General features: G+C 34.1%; 1 protein-coding gene across 1 annotated transcript in view; it reads right to left on the reverse strand.

Moving 5' to 3' along the window:
- Window positions 1-16,068, reverse strand: part of Drip (aquaporin homolog protein drip) — an 87,801-nt gene that overhangs the window by 11,333 nt on the left and 60,400 nt on the right. The window contains exon 6 of the mRNA XM_089098364.1: window positions 9,150-9,291. Within this exon, the coding sequence (XP_088954490.1) occupies window positions 9,229-9,291 (63 nt within the window). The 3' untranslated portion in view covers window positions 9,150-9,228. The remainder of the gene's footprint in view (window positions 1-9,149; window positions 9,292-16,068) is intronic.

Below are 16,068 nucleotides of genomic sequence, written 5' to 3' on the forward strand. Positions count from 1 at the left end.
CTATTGTAATATCATGAAGATATAAGACTCTTTTCAGCTTAAAATGACATCATGTTTTTAAAACAGTTGACAACCTTTGGAAACCTTTTACTGAACATCTCCTCCTTGTTTCTTCGGGAGACACTGAACAAAGATAAAGAATTTCATCTGTCTGAGAAGACAACCTGGTTTCGGACTTTAGTATATTGTTAGTTATTATGACCATTCTAGACTTATAAAATAGTTTGGGCTTGGTTCCAAATTTCTGACTATATTAGTCCCATCAAGGCCGTACCCCGGGGGGGAGGGGTCGCGGGGGGTTTGAACCACACCCCGAAATGTTTGTGTGACTCGTAAAAACGTAACAAAAATGGATGTAAACAAATTTTTTATGAGTTTTTTAGTTTTTTTTTGTGTAGCCCCCCCCCTCCAAAAAAAAATATCTGATTAAACCTCCCCCATTCCGAAAAAAATCCTGGGTACGGCCTTGAATTCCATGATCAAGGATGCCTAATGGGAAAGGCATCAGGGCCCACCTACCAACGTTAGAAAGACAATAAAGATATGTTGAGAGTAGTCATATTTGAAAAAAATAAAACGCTTTTAAAATTGAGTGGCCAGCATAACTTTTCAAACTTTTGCCCCCTCCCCCTGGAAAAAAGCTTTTGGTATCCCCTCTCACAACCTATTTTTTTCAGAAGTCCTTGTTTATATCTTGTTTGGTTGATCTTAGAAATAGTACCTTGGTCTTTGTTTTTTCTTTTGCTATTACTTGTTCGAGTTTTTTTTTTTTTTTTGTCAACTGTCGGCAACTGTACCAATCTTAACCTTGATATACTTTTTTATTATTCTTTGTTTATCTTTTTCGTAGCGTGTGGGTTGAGCGAGGTTCAGTGTATCAGTTTTAGGATATTTTTTTTTTGTTTTACTTCCTTAAGAAGATCAAACAAACCTTATCGTTGTCCCGGTATTTTTCCTACAATGTTTCTTTTGAACAGACGTATTCGCCTGAAAAAACCTTTTTTCCAGTAAACACTTATCTATATAGTAGATAAGAGCTTCAAATCTGGAAATAGATTAAACGTTGCTGCAATTCTACTATAACAACAGCTCTGTTATATGAATCGTTCCAAGGCCAAAACGATCAAGTCCAGTTTTACATTTTTGAGATTTTATTTTCAAATCTCTTAAACTTATATATTCTTCCTAGTTTACAATAACCCCTCCTCAGAAGGAAACTATAATTTTTTTTAGACGACTTTAAAAAATTCTAGAATACTTACTTATATCCTTCCTAAAAGCTCTTCACTAAACTTAACCCTCCCTCCCCCCTATTGTGCAAATATGTAATCTAAATTATATATTCTCCATGAATTTTCCCATATGTCATTCCTCCTTCAAATAGATTCAACGGCAAAGAAGCAATGTCAACAAAATCAAGAAACGGAAAAATGCATAGAGAGTATATAATGTGGGCTATATATTTGCACACTAGGGGGAACTAAAATAAAGTAAAGTGAAGTACTTTTAGGAAGGATATAATTAAGTATTTTAGAACTTTTCAAAGTTGTTTTCAGGATTTTATAGTGTTTCCTCCAATAGCATCAAGGATGCCCTGCGTAAGTTTTTCAAATTGGGGGAGTTGGATGGGACAAGCCTAGAAACAGTTCCCATAGGGGATATCCCATAGGGGATAGATCCACTATCCCATAGGGGATAGTGGTTTCAGAAAAGAAATTTTGGCCAGACGGTATCATGTTTGTCTCTGAATTCTATTTTTCTGTGTCAGTTTTAGTAGATTTCTGGTCCCCTGGGAGAAGGGCATAAACTCCCATGCCTTCCCCTCCTGTGAGAGTCCTGGCACCACATGAGTAGCAAACAGGAACAATTAAACTGTAATTTTTATTCGGAATCAGGATAACGATTAGACTGCAATGAAAACACTACGTGAATTCGAGCCTCCTTAATAATTTTTTTCTCTTTTTATAGTTTTGGAACATACTACTCTGTTAAAATCAACACAAATTTTATAAAAGAAAACTTTAAACATGGTTTTATTATACTACGACACACCCTAGAAAAAAAGAATTACGGGCCATGACGAATAAAGGGTTTAATCCTGGACTTGTCAACTGCTTGTCTGAAAATTGTCAACGAACTGATACACGGGGTTATCATCCGGTGACAAAAAAAATTCAATAGACTTTAGTGATTTTCTGGTTGATTTAATGATTTTCTTCAATACTCTAGTGATTTATAAGAAAAATTTAGTGATTTTTTTTGTTTAGTCAATATAAAAGTCACTAGAAATAGTGATAAATCACTAGAGGTGGCAACCCTGCTGATAGATACAAATTTTACAAACCAGGATTCTGACTGCGAAGGTTTTGCAGTTTCGACTAATATAACTGGACTGAGTTTCATTGTTTAAAATGGATAACGTTGTGCAACTTCAAGCACATAATCGAAGGGGATTATGGTAGGATGATTTATCTTATGTAGGTTCTAGATTCATTTTATACCTATAGGCGGGATTTCCATAGATTTCTTATTAGCAATAGATGCAAATTTCTTTGGTAAGTAAGTAATTTATGTGTTTATGATGAAATGCAGAAAATTAACTTTTTTAATATTCTTTATAAGTTTATACACTTTCTGTGGATCCAGGAAGATTGAATCATTGAGTTTTATTGAATCATTGAATTTTAGTTTCTCAACGTCCCTGTTATTTCGCCCCTATACAAATCAACATACAAACCAACACAGACAAACACTTCAGACATACAAACAGAGAAAAACAAGCACTTTAGACATGCAAACCAATAAAGACAAACACTTCATACACATACAAACCAACAAAGACAGACACTTCAGACACACAAAACAACAAAGACAAGCACTTTAGACATACAAACCAACAAAGACAAACACTTCAGACATACAAAACAAACAAATACAAACACTTCAGACATACAAACCAACAAAGACAAACACTTCAGACATACAAACAGAGAAAGACAGACACTTTAGACATACAAACAGAAAAAGACAAACACTTTAGCCATAAAAACCAACAAAGACAGACACTTCAGACATACTAACCAACAAAGACAGACACTTCAGACATACAAACCGACAAAGACAAACACTTCAGACATACAAACAAAGAAAGACAGGCACTTTAGACATACATAACAACTAAGACAAACACTTCAGACATACAAACAGAGAAAGACAGGCACTTTAGACATACAAACCAACAAAGACAGACACTTCAGACATTTTTGACACTTCAGACGTTGGTTTCTATGTCTAAAGTGTCTTTTTTTCTCTGTTTGTATGTCTGAAGTGTTTGTCTTTGTTGGTTTGTATGTCTGAAGTGTCTGTCTTTGTTGGTTTGTATGTCTAAAGTGCCTTTCTTACTCTGTTTGCATATCTGAAGTGCTTGTCTTTGTGGGTTTGTATGTCTGAACTGTCTGTCTTGGTTGGTTTGTATGTCTAAAGTGCCTGTCTTTCTCTGTTTGTATGTGGGTGAAAAGGATGGGTACTTCAACTTTTAAATTGATTTAGGAGGGACATTAAGAAAAGAACTTGTTCTGAAATAATATAATAATGCCTTTTGAAAAGTATTGCTTGGTGTTGGGGTATGCAAAAAGCCGTAAGGTAAAGTTATGTGTGAAGAGGATGAGTACTTCAACTTGTAAAATTGGTTTAGGAGGGACATTACGTAAAGAACTTGTCCCGAAAAGACATAAAAATCTTTTTGGAAAGTATCGATTGTGCTTGAGTGTTGAAAAGGCCGTAAAGTAACGTTGTGGGTGAAAAAGGGTTAATACTTCAACTACTGAGATTCGGATAAGAGGGTACTAAGAAAAGAAGTTGTTATGAAAAGATATGATAAAGCCTTTTAAAAAGTGGGGGCCCTTCTGTGTCTCAAGTGCACAAAGAAAGTATTACAAAAATGGGGAGGGGGGCTCTTTGGGAGCCCAGGGGGAGGGGGCCCCTTTAGGGGAGCCCGGGAGGAGGAGGCCCTTTGGGGGCCCCGGGGGTGGGGGGACCCTTTGGGGGACCTGGGGGGAGGGGGCCCTTTGAGGGCCCCGGGGGGATGGAGGGCCCTTTGGAGGGCCCGGAAGGAGGGGGAGGGGGTCGGGGGTATTGTTGCCCTTTGGGTTTGGGGTAGTGGACCTTACAACACTGTTCAAATGGAACTTGTGTATTATAGTGACCACAGAGTTTCACCCCAAATAATCTTCTAAAATGTCTCAAACTGTTTCGCCTAAATCATCTTCTAAAATGTCTCAAACTGTTTCGCCCAAATAATCCCTTGAAAGTAATTTCTGCGTGTTCCTTTGTTTCGGCATCCCTGCTTTGTCACATTTGAAATTCCCAAGAAACCATTTCCACCACTTCAGACATACAAACCAACATAGATAGACACTTCAGACATACAAACCAACAAAGACAAGCACTTCAGACATACAAACAGAGAAAGACAGGCACTTCAGACATACAAACAGAGAGAGACAGTCACTTTAGACATACAAACATAGAAAGACATACACTTCAGACATACAAACCAAAAAAGACAGGCACTTTAGACACACAAACAGAGAAAGACATACACTATAGACATACAAACCAACAAAGACAGACACCTCAGACATACAAACAGAGAAAGACATGCACTTTAGACATACAAACAGAGAAAGACAAACACTTCAGGCATACAAACAGAGTACCTGTTTGTTTTTCTTGTTGTTTGTCTTTGTTGGTTTGTATTTCTGAAGTGCCTATCTTTGTTGGTGTGTATGTCTAAGGTGCCTGTTTTTCTCTGCTTGTATGTGGGTGAAAAGGATGGATACTTCAACATGTAAATTGGTGTAGGAGGGACGTTAAGAAAAGAACTTGTTCTAAAATAATAGAATAATACCTTTTTGAAAAGTAGTGCTTGGTGTTAGGGTTTGCAAAAAGCCGTAAGGTAAAGTTGTGTGTGAAAAGGATGAGTACTTCAACTTGTAAAATGGGTTTAGGAGGGACATTACGCAAAGAATTTGTTCTGAAAAGATATAGTAAAGCCTTTGAAAAGTATTGCTTGGTGTTGGGGTATTCAAAAAGCTGTAAAGTAAAGTTGTGGGTAAAGAGGATGAGTACTTCAACTTGTAAAAGGGGTTTAAGAGGGATATTAAGAAAGGAGCTTGTTCTGAAAAGATATAATAAAGCCTTTTGAAATGTGGGGGCCCTTCTGTGTCTCAAGTACACAAAAAAAGTATTAAAAAATTGAGGAGGGGGGGCTCTTTGGGATCCCAGGGGGAAGGGGCCCTTTGGGGGTCCCGGGGTGATGGGGGGGGGGCGGGGGGATTGGGGGCCCCGTAGGGGGGCCTTTTGGGGGGGAGGGAGGCCCGGGGGTATTGTGGCCCTTTGGATTTGGCGTAGGGGACCTTACAACACTCTTCAAATTGAGCTAGTGTATTATAACGACCATAAAGTTTGACCCCCAATCATCTTCTAAAATGTCTCAAACTCTTTTGCCTAAATCTTCTTCTAAAATGTCTCAAACTGTTTCGCCCAAATAATCCCCTAAAAGTAATTTCTGCGTGTTCCTTTGTTTCGGCATCCCTGCTTTGTCACATTTGAAATTCCCAAGAAACCATTTCCCGCGTAAAATATATTCAATTTGTCTTCATCTCTGAGGTGTTCCTAGCTATACTATTAAGGTTTTGAAAAAATATTAATTTATCTCTCAGACCTAAAGAATTTTAAATTACATATCGCATATATACTGCAAACTAAATGCTTCATCTCTTCCCCTAAGTGAAGCCATATGCATTCCCCTCTGTGTCTGTTGCACTTAGAAATATCTTAAATCTATGTTATCCTAGAGATGAAATCAAGAATCAAGGTGCATTATTAAGACTTCGAAAGAATATTAATTCCTGAATTTATCACTAAGCCTAATGACCAGAGAAGCCATATTTAAAAATGGAATCCCTCATGATGGAATTCCCCGTCAGATTATGTAAATCAATTTCGTTGGACTCATGTCTACATCCAGCAATTGTTGTCATGAACTTATGTTGACATCCAAGAAAACAACAAACAAATTAACTAACACTCATAACCATCCAAGAAACATCAACAAACAGATGTCTACATCATTAAACCATCAAACAGAACAAAACCATGAAAACATCAAAGTGAGAAAAACCATATTTTTTCATCCTCAGTGAGAAAAACCATAAAAATATGCATAAGTTATGTTCGTCCAGTATCTATTGGGGCCTCCCTACTGACTGCTTCCGTCAAGGAAGGTCTCCAGATTGTTTCAAGAGTGGAAGGTTTCAAGAGTGACACCGGTTTAAAAAGGTGTTAATAGAAATGATCTGGGTAAATATCGCCCAATATCAGCCTTGCCAGTTATTTCTCGTATTATTGAAAAATGTTTTAGTAATCGGTTGACCCATTTTTTAGAGAAGTTTAATTTGTTGAATAATAATCAGTTCGGTTTCAGAAACGATAGGAAGACTGAGGATGCATTGATATTTTTTACTACTATAAATAACATAGCTTTAGATGAAGGATTTAAGGTTGATGCAGTGTTTCTAGACCTACAGAAGGCTTTTGATACAGTTGAACATGACCTACTCCTAGAAAAATGCGAGGTCTATGGGATCCGAGGTAAAGCTCTTGACCTTATACGGAGTTTCCTTAGTAACCGGTACGAGTTTGTAGACATGACTTGTATACAATCAGGACCTCACACAGTGGTTTGTGGTGTCCCGCAAGGATCAGTTCTTGGTCCTATTCTTTTTTTTATTGTTCATTATTGATATGCCTAGTTTTATCCCAAGTTGTTGTTTTAATGTTAGTGATATGGCTAAAAATCCCCGGAATGAGACGGTGTCAATATTTGCTGCTGACACAGTTGCTATTAGTGCCGTGATGACAGAAAAATTACTTCAGAGAACGATGAAAGACACTGTTGAAAGGTTAAATTCCTGGTTGAGGGTAAATAGGTTAAATATTAATCTGGGTAAGACTAATTTTGTTATTTTTTCCCGTTCACCAGATTTTTATCCATGGATTCAGGATATTGTAGTACATTATGGAACTTTAAAGCGGGTGTGTTCTTATAAGTACCTGGGGGTTTATATTGATGAAGTTTTATCATTCAAGTGCCATGTACAGTATGTTTGTAAAACTGTGTCTCGTAACCTGGGTATAATTGGAAAACTTAAGCATTTTTTTCTTCCTTTTGTTAAACGCCTTCTTTATTTTTCCCTTATCCATCCACATATATTGCATTTTAGTAGCGTTTGGGTTGGAACATTTCCATCTATTGTTCGGCCAGTACGAGTTCTACAAAACAACGCTGTTCGGCTGTTAAGTGGCCTACAACCCTGGGATTCGGTACAAAACGCGTATGAGCGCGTAAAGATACTACCAACTTCTGGATTACGGGAGTTGTACACACTTCTATTCATTTTTAGGATTCAAAAGGGTATAAACCTCTTGTGTTTTGATAGCTAAGCGAACCTGAGATCTTCCGTCCATGATTATGATACTAGGTAATCTGTAGAGATTACTATTCCGCTGGTTGTTTCGGCCCGATCAATGTTTTCTTTGCTTCATAGGGGGATCAGATGTTGGAACCATTTTGATCAAAATATAAAAAACATAGGTGATATTTCTTCGTTTAAGATAGTAATTAAAGGGATGCTTTTTAGTAAGTATGAATTTTAGTGTTTATTTTTTTGTTTTTGGTAATTATTTATGGCTCCTGGGGGTGATGATGATTATGATTATGATTATAAATATGATAGTAAATTTAATGAAAATATTAAGGTTTAAGGTTTGTGGTGCCGTTTGGGGACTGTGATATAGATAGGTTTTTTTGTTTTGTTTTTATTGTTTTGTTATGTTAGTGTATTTTTGCCACCCCTTTGGACAAGTATTTACTTATTCGGGTGGCCGCTAAACTGATGTTATATTGTTTGTTTAGAATAAATCTCTCTCTCTCTCTCTCTCTCTCTCTCTCTCTCTCTCTCTCTCACTCTATTGAGCCGGGTCGCTCCTTACTTACAGTTCGTTACTGCGAACTATTTGACTACCTGGACTGGTAAGTTCCCAATTTGCTGAAAATTAGCTGTTATTACTCCTTTGAAAAAGAAACGTAACAAAGAAGGTTTTTACGGTGTTCAACCAATTACATTTACTCTCATTTTCTCCAAGTTATATCAAAGCTTTTTTAGCTGAATAGTTGAAATTAAAGATAACCCCAAATGATGACCATTTCGTTGCTGCTATGTTAATTTTTAATAACGTAACATAAGCTTTCCAAGCGTAAGGTAAATCTTCGGTAAATATTTCGCAGTTAATATTATTGACTTACGAATAAAGTAAACATACCACTCGATGCCTTTTTTTATGCTCTTTACGAATATAATAATCATTTTTTTCGCATTTGAATTTTGCCCTCACCCCTATATATACCAATTCAGGGTATATATTTGTACATTAGGTATGGGGGCTAAAGTTTACTTACCTCTCATTTGCAACAGAAACAAACTTTACCCCCCCCCCCCTAATGTGCAAATATATACCCTGAATTGGTATATTTAGGGGTGGAGTAAAATTCATTTGCGACAACGATGATTATTATATTCGTAAAGAGCATAAGAAAAAGCATCGAGTGGTATGTTTACTTTATTCGTAAGTCAATAATATAAACTGCGAAATATTTACAAAATTTTTAAGTAGAGATTGAGTCTACTTGGCATTGGCTACGTTACGGACAAAACTTGCTCTAGGATTGCATAACGTAGCGTAAAGTCTTAGTTAATGCTGATGTGAAAGGATCTACGGTGCAGTGTGAAAAACCATTATATAAGTTTATCTTTCCTGTGAGGGTTTAAGATTGAAAAATATACAGAATAGATGCAAAAAACGCGTAAAAACAGAAACATTTCTAAATTAGCGCTTATCTGAAACTCCAGACTTCAGGAAGAACAAACTTGGAAAGTCCCTATCTAATGGATTCAACTCTAACACCTTGGCTGTATCTCTTTTTCTTATTTATTTTTTTTTATCTTTTCTAGTTTTTATGATTGAAAAATATGCTGAATAGATGAAAATAAGCGTAAAAATAGAATTTTTTTTAAATTAGCGCTTACCTGAAACTCCAGACTTCAGGGAAGAAAAGCTTGGAAAGTCCCAGTCTAGTGGATTCAACTCTATCACCTTGGCTGTATCCTATTTATCTGTCTCTACAACTAATTCTTTTTCTATATCATTGACAAGACTGCTTGGAGATCCCTGAAATTAGAGTATTATAGCATCTCTATATTAGTCTCAGCACTGTTAGCGCAGTAGAAAAACAAAAATAAATATACGACTGTGATTTTAGCAATACGTATGTAAATCAAGTGGAGAAGGGGGGACACCCAAAGGCCTAGCACCCCGAGAATTCAGAGTTTACTATCTTTCTGGTAACTTAATAATTTGCCTGTTTTTTGTGTTTTTATTAATAGCACCACTCTGAAATAAATTCTTCCATGCGTGTATGACTGGCAAAGTTATTCTAACAAATTTTGTGAATATTTGGTAAAATCAGAAGGCAAAAAAATCGATACACTATTTGATAGTAGTATTGATCCTATTGATCCGACGATAGATGGTATAAAGCAACCAATCCCTCCATATTATGGAACTATAAAGTGATCAAACATGTTATATTTGGAACTACGAACGAGCTTGTGTAATGCAATCAGACGGGTTTAGACACAGGTTTCTAAGCCAAAACTTTTGATCGTCACATTACGTATTCAAAAGGTTTATTGCGCCTTCTGTAAAAAATACTGGTTTCAGTCATAGGGTAAGAAAATCATGTTCTTCGTATAAATAATGTTTTTACTAAAGATACAGCCAAGTCGCGCATGTTTCTGACTCAAAAATTGTCAGACGCTAATAACCTCTAAGCTGAAGGTACCTTGCATCTTGTTAAGAATTGACAGGCATATGGTGCTAACTTATTTACCAAAAAAAGAACTCTATATGCGAAAAAGGGTATTGCATTTGCGAATTGGATTGTATGAACGTTATTAATTGTTGATTTGAATAATAGGGTCGTGAATGATCCTAATTAGCGATCTGATTGTATGAAGGTGGTAAAAAAAAGGGTTAAAGTGATTAGCAGTTAACATAAGCCCGAAGGGGTTGTTAACTCATAGCTTATTTATTATAAATTTGGAATAGCATCAATCTATGGGAATGGTTAACGATGATAAAATGGTCTTGTGAGTTGACCTAGCTTTACTTCCCCGATGTGTTCTGTATAATACACAAGTACCGTTTGAACAGTGTTGTCAATATAAAATATGGCCTAACGTTATAGTATACTAAAAAGTTGATACTAATAGAGATGTAGAAGTCAAGAAAAGAATTTTAATAATGAAGTTCAGAACAACCCTTATAAATCCTTGCAAATCAAGTAGTGAGGTATAAATGAGTATGAACCATCAAGGATCATAAGCACCAATTACCCTAACCACCAGGGACCCCCGTCCCCCCAACGTTATGGGGCCCTCCCCCCAAGTTTTTGGCCCCTCCCCCTTTTTTGAAGTTTTTTTTTTACTTTTTTTTATTATTTTTTTAACACGATATATTTTTTCAACTTTTTTTTTACATCTCATAGAATAGCATGAAAAATACTTAAAACACAAAAAAAAAATCACATTTAATATTTTCCAAATTAAAAATGAGAATGATATAGAAATGTTAGTCGTAACTTACTATTAGAAAAATACTGTTTGTAGTAGCACTTTTTTTTTTATTGGACTAAATTTTTTTTTTTGACCGAAATTATTCAACTTTTTTTCTTTTTTTTTACATATCTTAAAATGACATGAAATATGCTTATGGCTCTAACAATTGTACTCTATGCTTACTCAGAGACACGATGTGGTACCTTGTCACTGTTACATTCTCTTGATGTTTCAAAGTTCATTTTGGATTTCTTTTTGTTGAAATGTAACAGTTTGATTATTTCAGTAGTGTTTTGTCGTGGTTTACCATATCACTGTTAAATTCTGAAGATGTTTCAAAGTTCATTTTGGATTTTTTTCGTTGAAATGCAAGAGTTGGAATATTTCAGTAGTGTTTTGTCGCGGTTTACCTTGTCACTATTACATTCTCTTGATGCTTCAAAGTTTATTTTGGATTTTTTTAATTGAAATGTAAGAGTTGGATTATTTTAGTAGTGTTTGTCGTGGTTTACCTTGTCACTGTTACATTCTCTTGATGTTTTAAAGTTCATTTTGGATTTCATTCGTTGAAATGTAAGAGTTGGATAATTTCAGTAGTATTTTGTCGTTGTTTACCTTGTCACTATTACATTCTCTTGATGCTTCAAAGTTCATTTTGGATTTTTTTTCTTTGAAACGTAAGAGTTGAATTATTTAAATTGTGTTTTTGTCGTGGTTTAACTTGTCACTGTTACATTCTCTTGTTGTTTCAAAGTTCATTTTGGATTTTTTTTCATTGAAATTTAAGAGTTTTAATAATTCAGTACTGTTTTCTCGTGTTTACCATCTAATTGTTACATTCTCTTGATGTTTCAAATTTTATTTTGGATTTTTTTCGTTTAAAGGTAAGAGTTGGAATATTTCAGTACTGTTTGTCGTGGTTTACCCTGTCACTGTTAGATTCTCTTGATGTTTTAAAGTTTATTTTGGATTTCATTCGTTGAAATACAAGAGTTGGCATATTTCAGTTCTGTTTTGTTGTGGTTTACCATGTCACTATTACATTCTCTTGATGCTTCAAAGTTCATTTTGGATTTTTTTCGTTGAAATGTAAGAGTTTGATTATTTCAGTAGTGTTTTTGTCGTGGTTTATCTTGTCACTGCTACATTCTCTTGACTTTTCAAAGTTCATATTGGATTTTTTTCTTTGAAATGCATGAGTTGGAATATTTCAGTAGTGTTTTGTCGTGGTTTACCTTGTCACTGCTACATTCTGAAGATGTTTCAAAGTTCAGTTTTGATTTTTTTTTTCGTTGAACTATAAGAGTTGGAATATTTCAGTACTGTTTTTTCATGGTTTACCCTGTCACTGTTACATTGTCTTGATGCTTCAAAATTCATTTTGGATTTTTTTCATTGAAATGTAAGAGTTGGATTATTTCAGTAGAGGTTTGTCGTGGTTTATATTGTCAGTGTTACATTCTGAAGATGTTTCAAAGTTCCTTTTTGATTTTTTTTTGTTGAACTGTAAGAGTGGGAATGTTTCAGTAGTGTTTTTCGTGGCTTACCTTCTCACTATTAAATTCGCTTGATGCTTCAGAGTTCACTTTGGATTTTTTTCATTGAAATGTAAAAGTTGGATTATTTCAGTAGTTTTTTGTCGTGCTTTACCATCTCACTGTTACATTCTGAAGATGTTTCAAAGTTCATTTTGGATTTCATTCGTTGAAATGTAAGAGTTGGAATATTTCAGTAGTGTTTTATCGTGGTTTACCTATTCACTGTTACATTCTCTTGATGATTTTTTGATAAATTTTTAGATTCTTTTTCCCTTGAACTGTAAGAGTTGGAATATTTCAGTACTGTTTTCTCGTGGTTTACCGTGTCACTGTTACATTTCCTTAATGCTTCAAAGTTCATTTTGGATTTTTTTCATTGAAATATAAGAGTTGGCTTATTTCAGTAGTGTTTTAGCTTGCTTTACCATGTCGCTGATACATTCTGAAGATGTTTTAGAGTTCATTTTGGATTTTTTTTTTTGTTGACATGTAAGAGTTGGAATATTTCAGTTGTGTTTTGTTGTTGTTTACCTTGTCAATGATACATTCTCTTGATGTTTCAAAGTTCATTTTGGATTATTTTTTACATTGAAATGAAAGAGTTGGAATATTTCAGTAGTGTTTTGTCGTGGTTTACCTTGTAACTGGTACATTCTATTGATGTTTCAAAGTTCATTTTGGAATTTTTTTCGTTGAAATGTAAGAGTTGGAAAATTTCAGTAGTGTTTTGTCGTGGTTTACCTTGTCACTATTACATTCTCTTGATAATTCAAAGTTCATTTTGGATTTTTTGCGTTGAAATGTAAGAGTTAGATTATTTTAGTAGTGTTTGTCGTGGTTTACCTTATCACTGTTACATTATTTTGATGTTCCAAAGTTCATTTTTGATTTTATTCGTTGAAAAGTAAGACTTGGATTATTTAAATAGCGTTTTGTTGCGATTAAACTGCTAACTGTTACATTATCTTGATGTATAACAGTCTATGCTGGATTTTTTTCATTGAAACTCAAAATTATAAACAATTCAGGAGTGTTTTTTGTATGGTTTTAAATTATAACTTTTAAATTCTCTATATGTTTCAAAGTTCATTTCGGATTTTTTTTAGTTGTAATGTAAGAGTTGGAATATTTCAGTACTGTTTTGTCGTGGTTTATCTTTTCACTGTTACATTCTCTTGATGTTTCAAAGTTCATTTTGGATTTCTTTCGTTGAAATGTTAGAGTTGGAATATTTCAGTAGTGTTTGTCGTGGTTTACCTTGTCACTGTTAGATTCTCTTGATGTTTTAAAGTTCATTTTGGATTTCATTGGATGAAATGTAAGAGTTGCCATATTTCAGTTCTGTTTTGTTGTGGTTTACCATGTCACTATTAACTTCTCTTTATGCTTCAAAGTTATTTTTGGATTTTTTTTCGTTTCATTTTATTTTTTTTATTTTTTCATTTTTTTTGTTTTGTTTTTTTATAGTTTAAATGTTACAATTTGTTGCTTGGTTATAGTTATTTTTGGATGTTTTCATTGAAATGTAAGATTTTTAATATTTAATTCGTGTTTTTATTGGTTTACCTTGTCACTGTTAGATTCTCAAGATATTTCAAAGTTCATTTTTGATTTTTTTTTTTTTCGTTGAAATATAAGAGTTGGAATATTTCAGTACTGTTTTTTAATGGTTTACCCTGTCACTGTTACATTGTCTTGATGCTTCAAAATTAATTTTGGATTTTTTTCATTGAAATGTAAGAGTTGGATTATTTCAGTAGAGGTTTGTCGTGGTTTAAATTGTCACTGTTACATTCTGAAGATGTTTCAAAGTTCATTTTTGATTTTTTTTTGTTGAACTCTAAGAGTTGGAATATTTCAGTAGTGTTTTCTCGTGGTTTGGATTGTAACTGTTACAGTAGCTTGATGGTTCAAATTTCATTTTGGAGTTTTTCGTTGAAATGTAAGAGTTGGATTATTTCAGTAGTGTTTTGTCGCGATTTGCCATGTCACTGCTACATTTTGACGATTTTTTAATATTCGTTTCTAATTTGCTCTTGTCATTCTTTAGAAGCATTAAAATTTCTGTTGTGTTTTTTTGTGGATCACTTTGGCAACGTTACATTCTTGTTACGCTTAAGATTTTCATTCTGTTTTCTCTTTATGTTAGTCAATAGTTGGAATCTCTAAGAAATATTTTGTAGTTTTTTAAATTTTCATTGTTAAATTCTCTTCATGGTTTTTTGATAAATTTTTAGATTCTTTTTCCCTTGAAATGTAAGAGTTGGAATATTTCAGTACTGTTTTCTCGTGGTTTACCTTGTCACTGTTACATTCTCTTGATGCTTCAAAGTTCGTTTTGGATTTTTTTCATTGAAATGTAAGAGTTGGATTATTTCAGTAGTGTTTTAGCGTGCTTTACCATGTCACTGTTACATTCTGAAGATGTTTCAGAGTTCATTTTGGATTTTTTTTCTTGTTGAAATGTAAGAGTTGGAATATTTAAGTAGTGTTTTTTTCTGGTTTACCTTGTCAATGATACATTCTCTTGATGTTTCAAAGTTCATTATGGATTATTTTTTACATTGAAATGCAAGAGTTGGAATATTTCAGTAGTGTTTTGTCGTGGTTTACCTTGTAACTGGTACATTCTCTTGATGTTTCAAAGTTCATTTTGGATTTTATTCGTTGAAAAGTAAGACTTGGATAATTTCAGTAGCGTTTTGTCGTGGTTAACCTTGTCACTATTACATTCTCTTGATGCTTCAAAGTTTATTTTGGATTTTTTTTCGTTGAAACGTAAGAGTTGAATTATTTCAATAGTGTTTTTGTCGTGGTTTACCTTGTCACTGTTAAATTCTCTTGATGTTTCAAAGTTCATTTTGGATTTTTTTTAGTTGTAATGTAAGAGTTGGAATATTTCAGTACTGTTTTGTCGTGGTTTACCTTGTCACTGTTACATTCTCTTGATGTTTCAAAGTTCATTTTGGATTTCTTTCATTGAAATGTAAGATTTGGAATATTTCAGTAGTGTTTTTCGTGGTTTACCTTGTCACTGTTAGATTCTATTGATGTTTCATAGTTCATTTTGGATTTCATTGGATGAAACGTAAGAGTTTGCATATTACAGTTCTGTTGTGTTGTGGTTGACCATTTCACTATTACATTCTCTTAATGCTTCACAGTCCATTTTGGATTTTTTTCGTTTATATTTAATAGTTTGATTATTTCAAGAGTGTTTTTTGTAGTGTTTTACAGTGTCACTTACACTTTCTTGATATTTCGCATTTAAGTTTTGATTTTTTCCGTTTTACTACAAGTGGTGTAATATTTCTGTTGTATTTGGTTTTGGTTTACATTGTCACTGTAACATTCTCAAGATGTTTCAAAGTTCAGTTTTGATTTTTTTTTTTTCTTTGAAATGTAAGAGTTTGAATATTTTAGTACTGCTTTCTCAGGGTTTACCTTGTCACTGTTACATTCTCTTGATGTTTCAAAATTCATTTTGGTTTTTTCTCATTGAAATGTAAGAGTTGGATTATTTCAGTAGAGGTTTGTCGTGGTTTATATTGTCACTGTTACATTCTGAAGATGTTTCAAAGTTCATTTTTGATTTTTTTTTGTTGAACTGTAAGAGTTGGAATATTTCAGTAGTGTTTTTCGTGGTTTGCCTTGTCACTGTTACATTCGCTTGATGGTTCAAAGTTCATTTTGGAGTTTTTCGTTGAAATGTAAGAGTTGGATTATTTACGTAGTTTTTTGTCGTGCTTTACCATGTCGCTATTACATTCTGAAGACGTTTCAGAGTTCGT

Source organism: Artemia sp. Qi Xiang Cuo, chromosome 12 (genome assembly GCF_049724085.1).
Source record: "Artemia sp. Qi Xiang Cuo chromosome 12, ASM4972408v1, whole genome shotgun sequence".
Taxonomy (NCBI): domain Eukaryota; kingdom Metazoa; phylum Arthropoda; class Branchiopoda; order Anostraca; family Artemiidae; genus Artemia; species Artemia sp. Qi Xiang Cuo.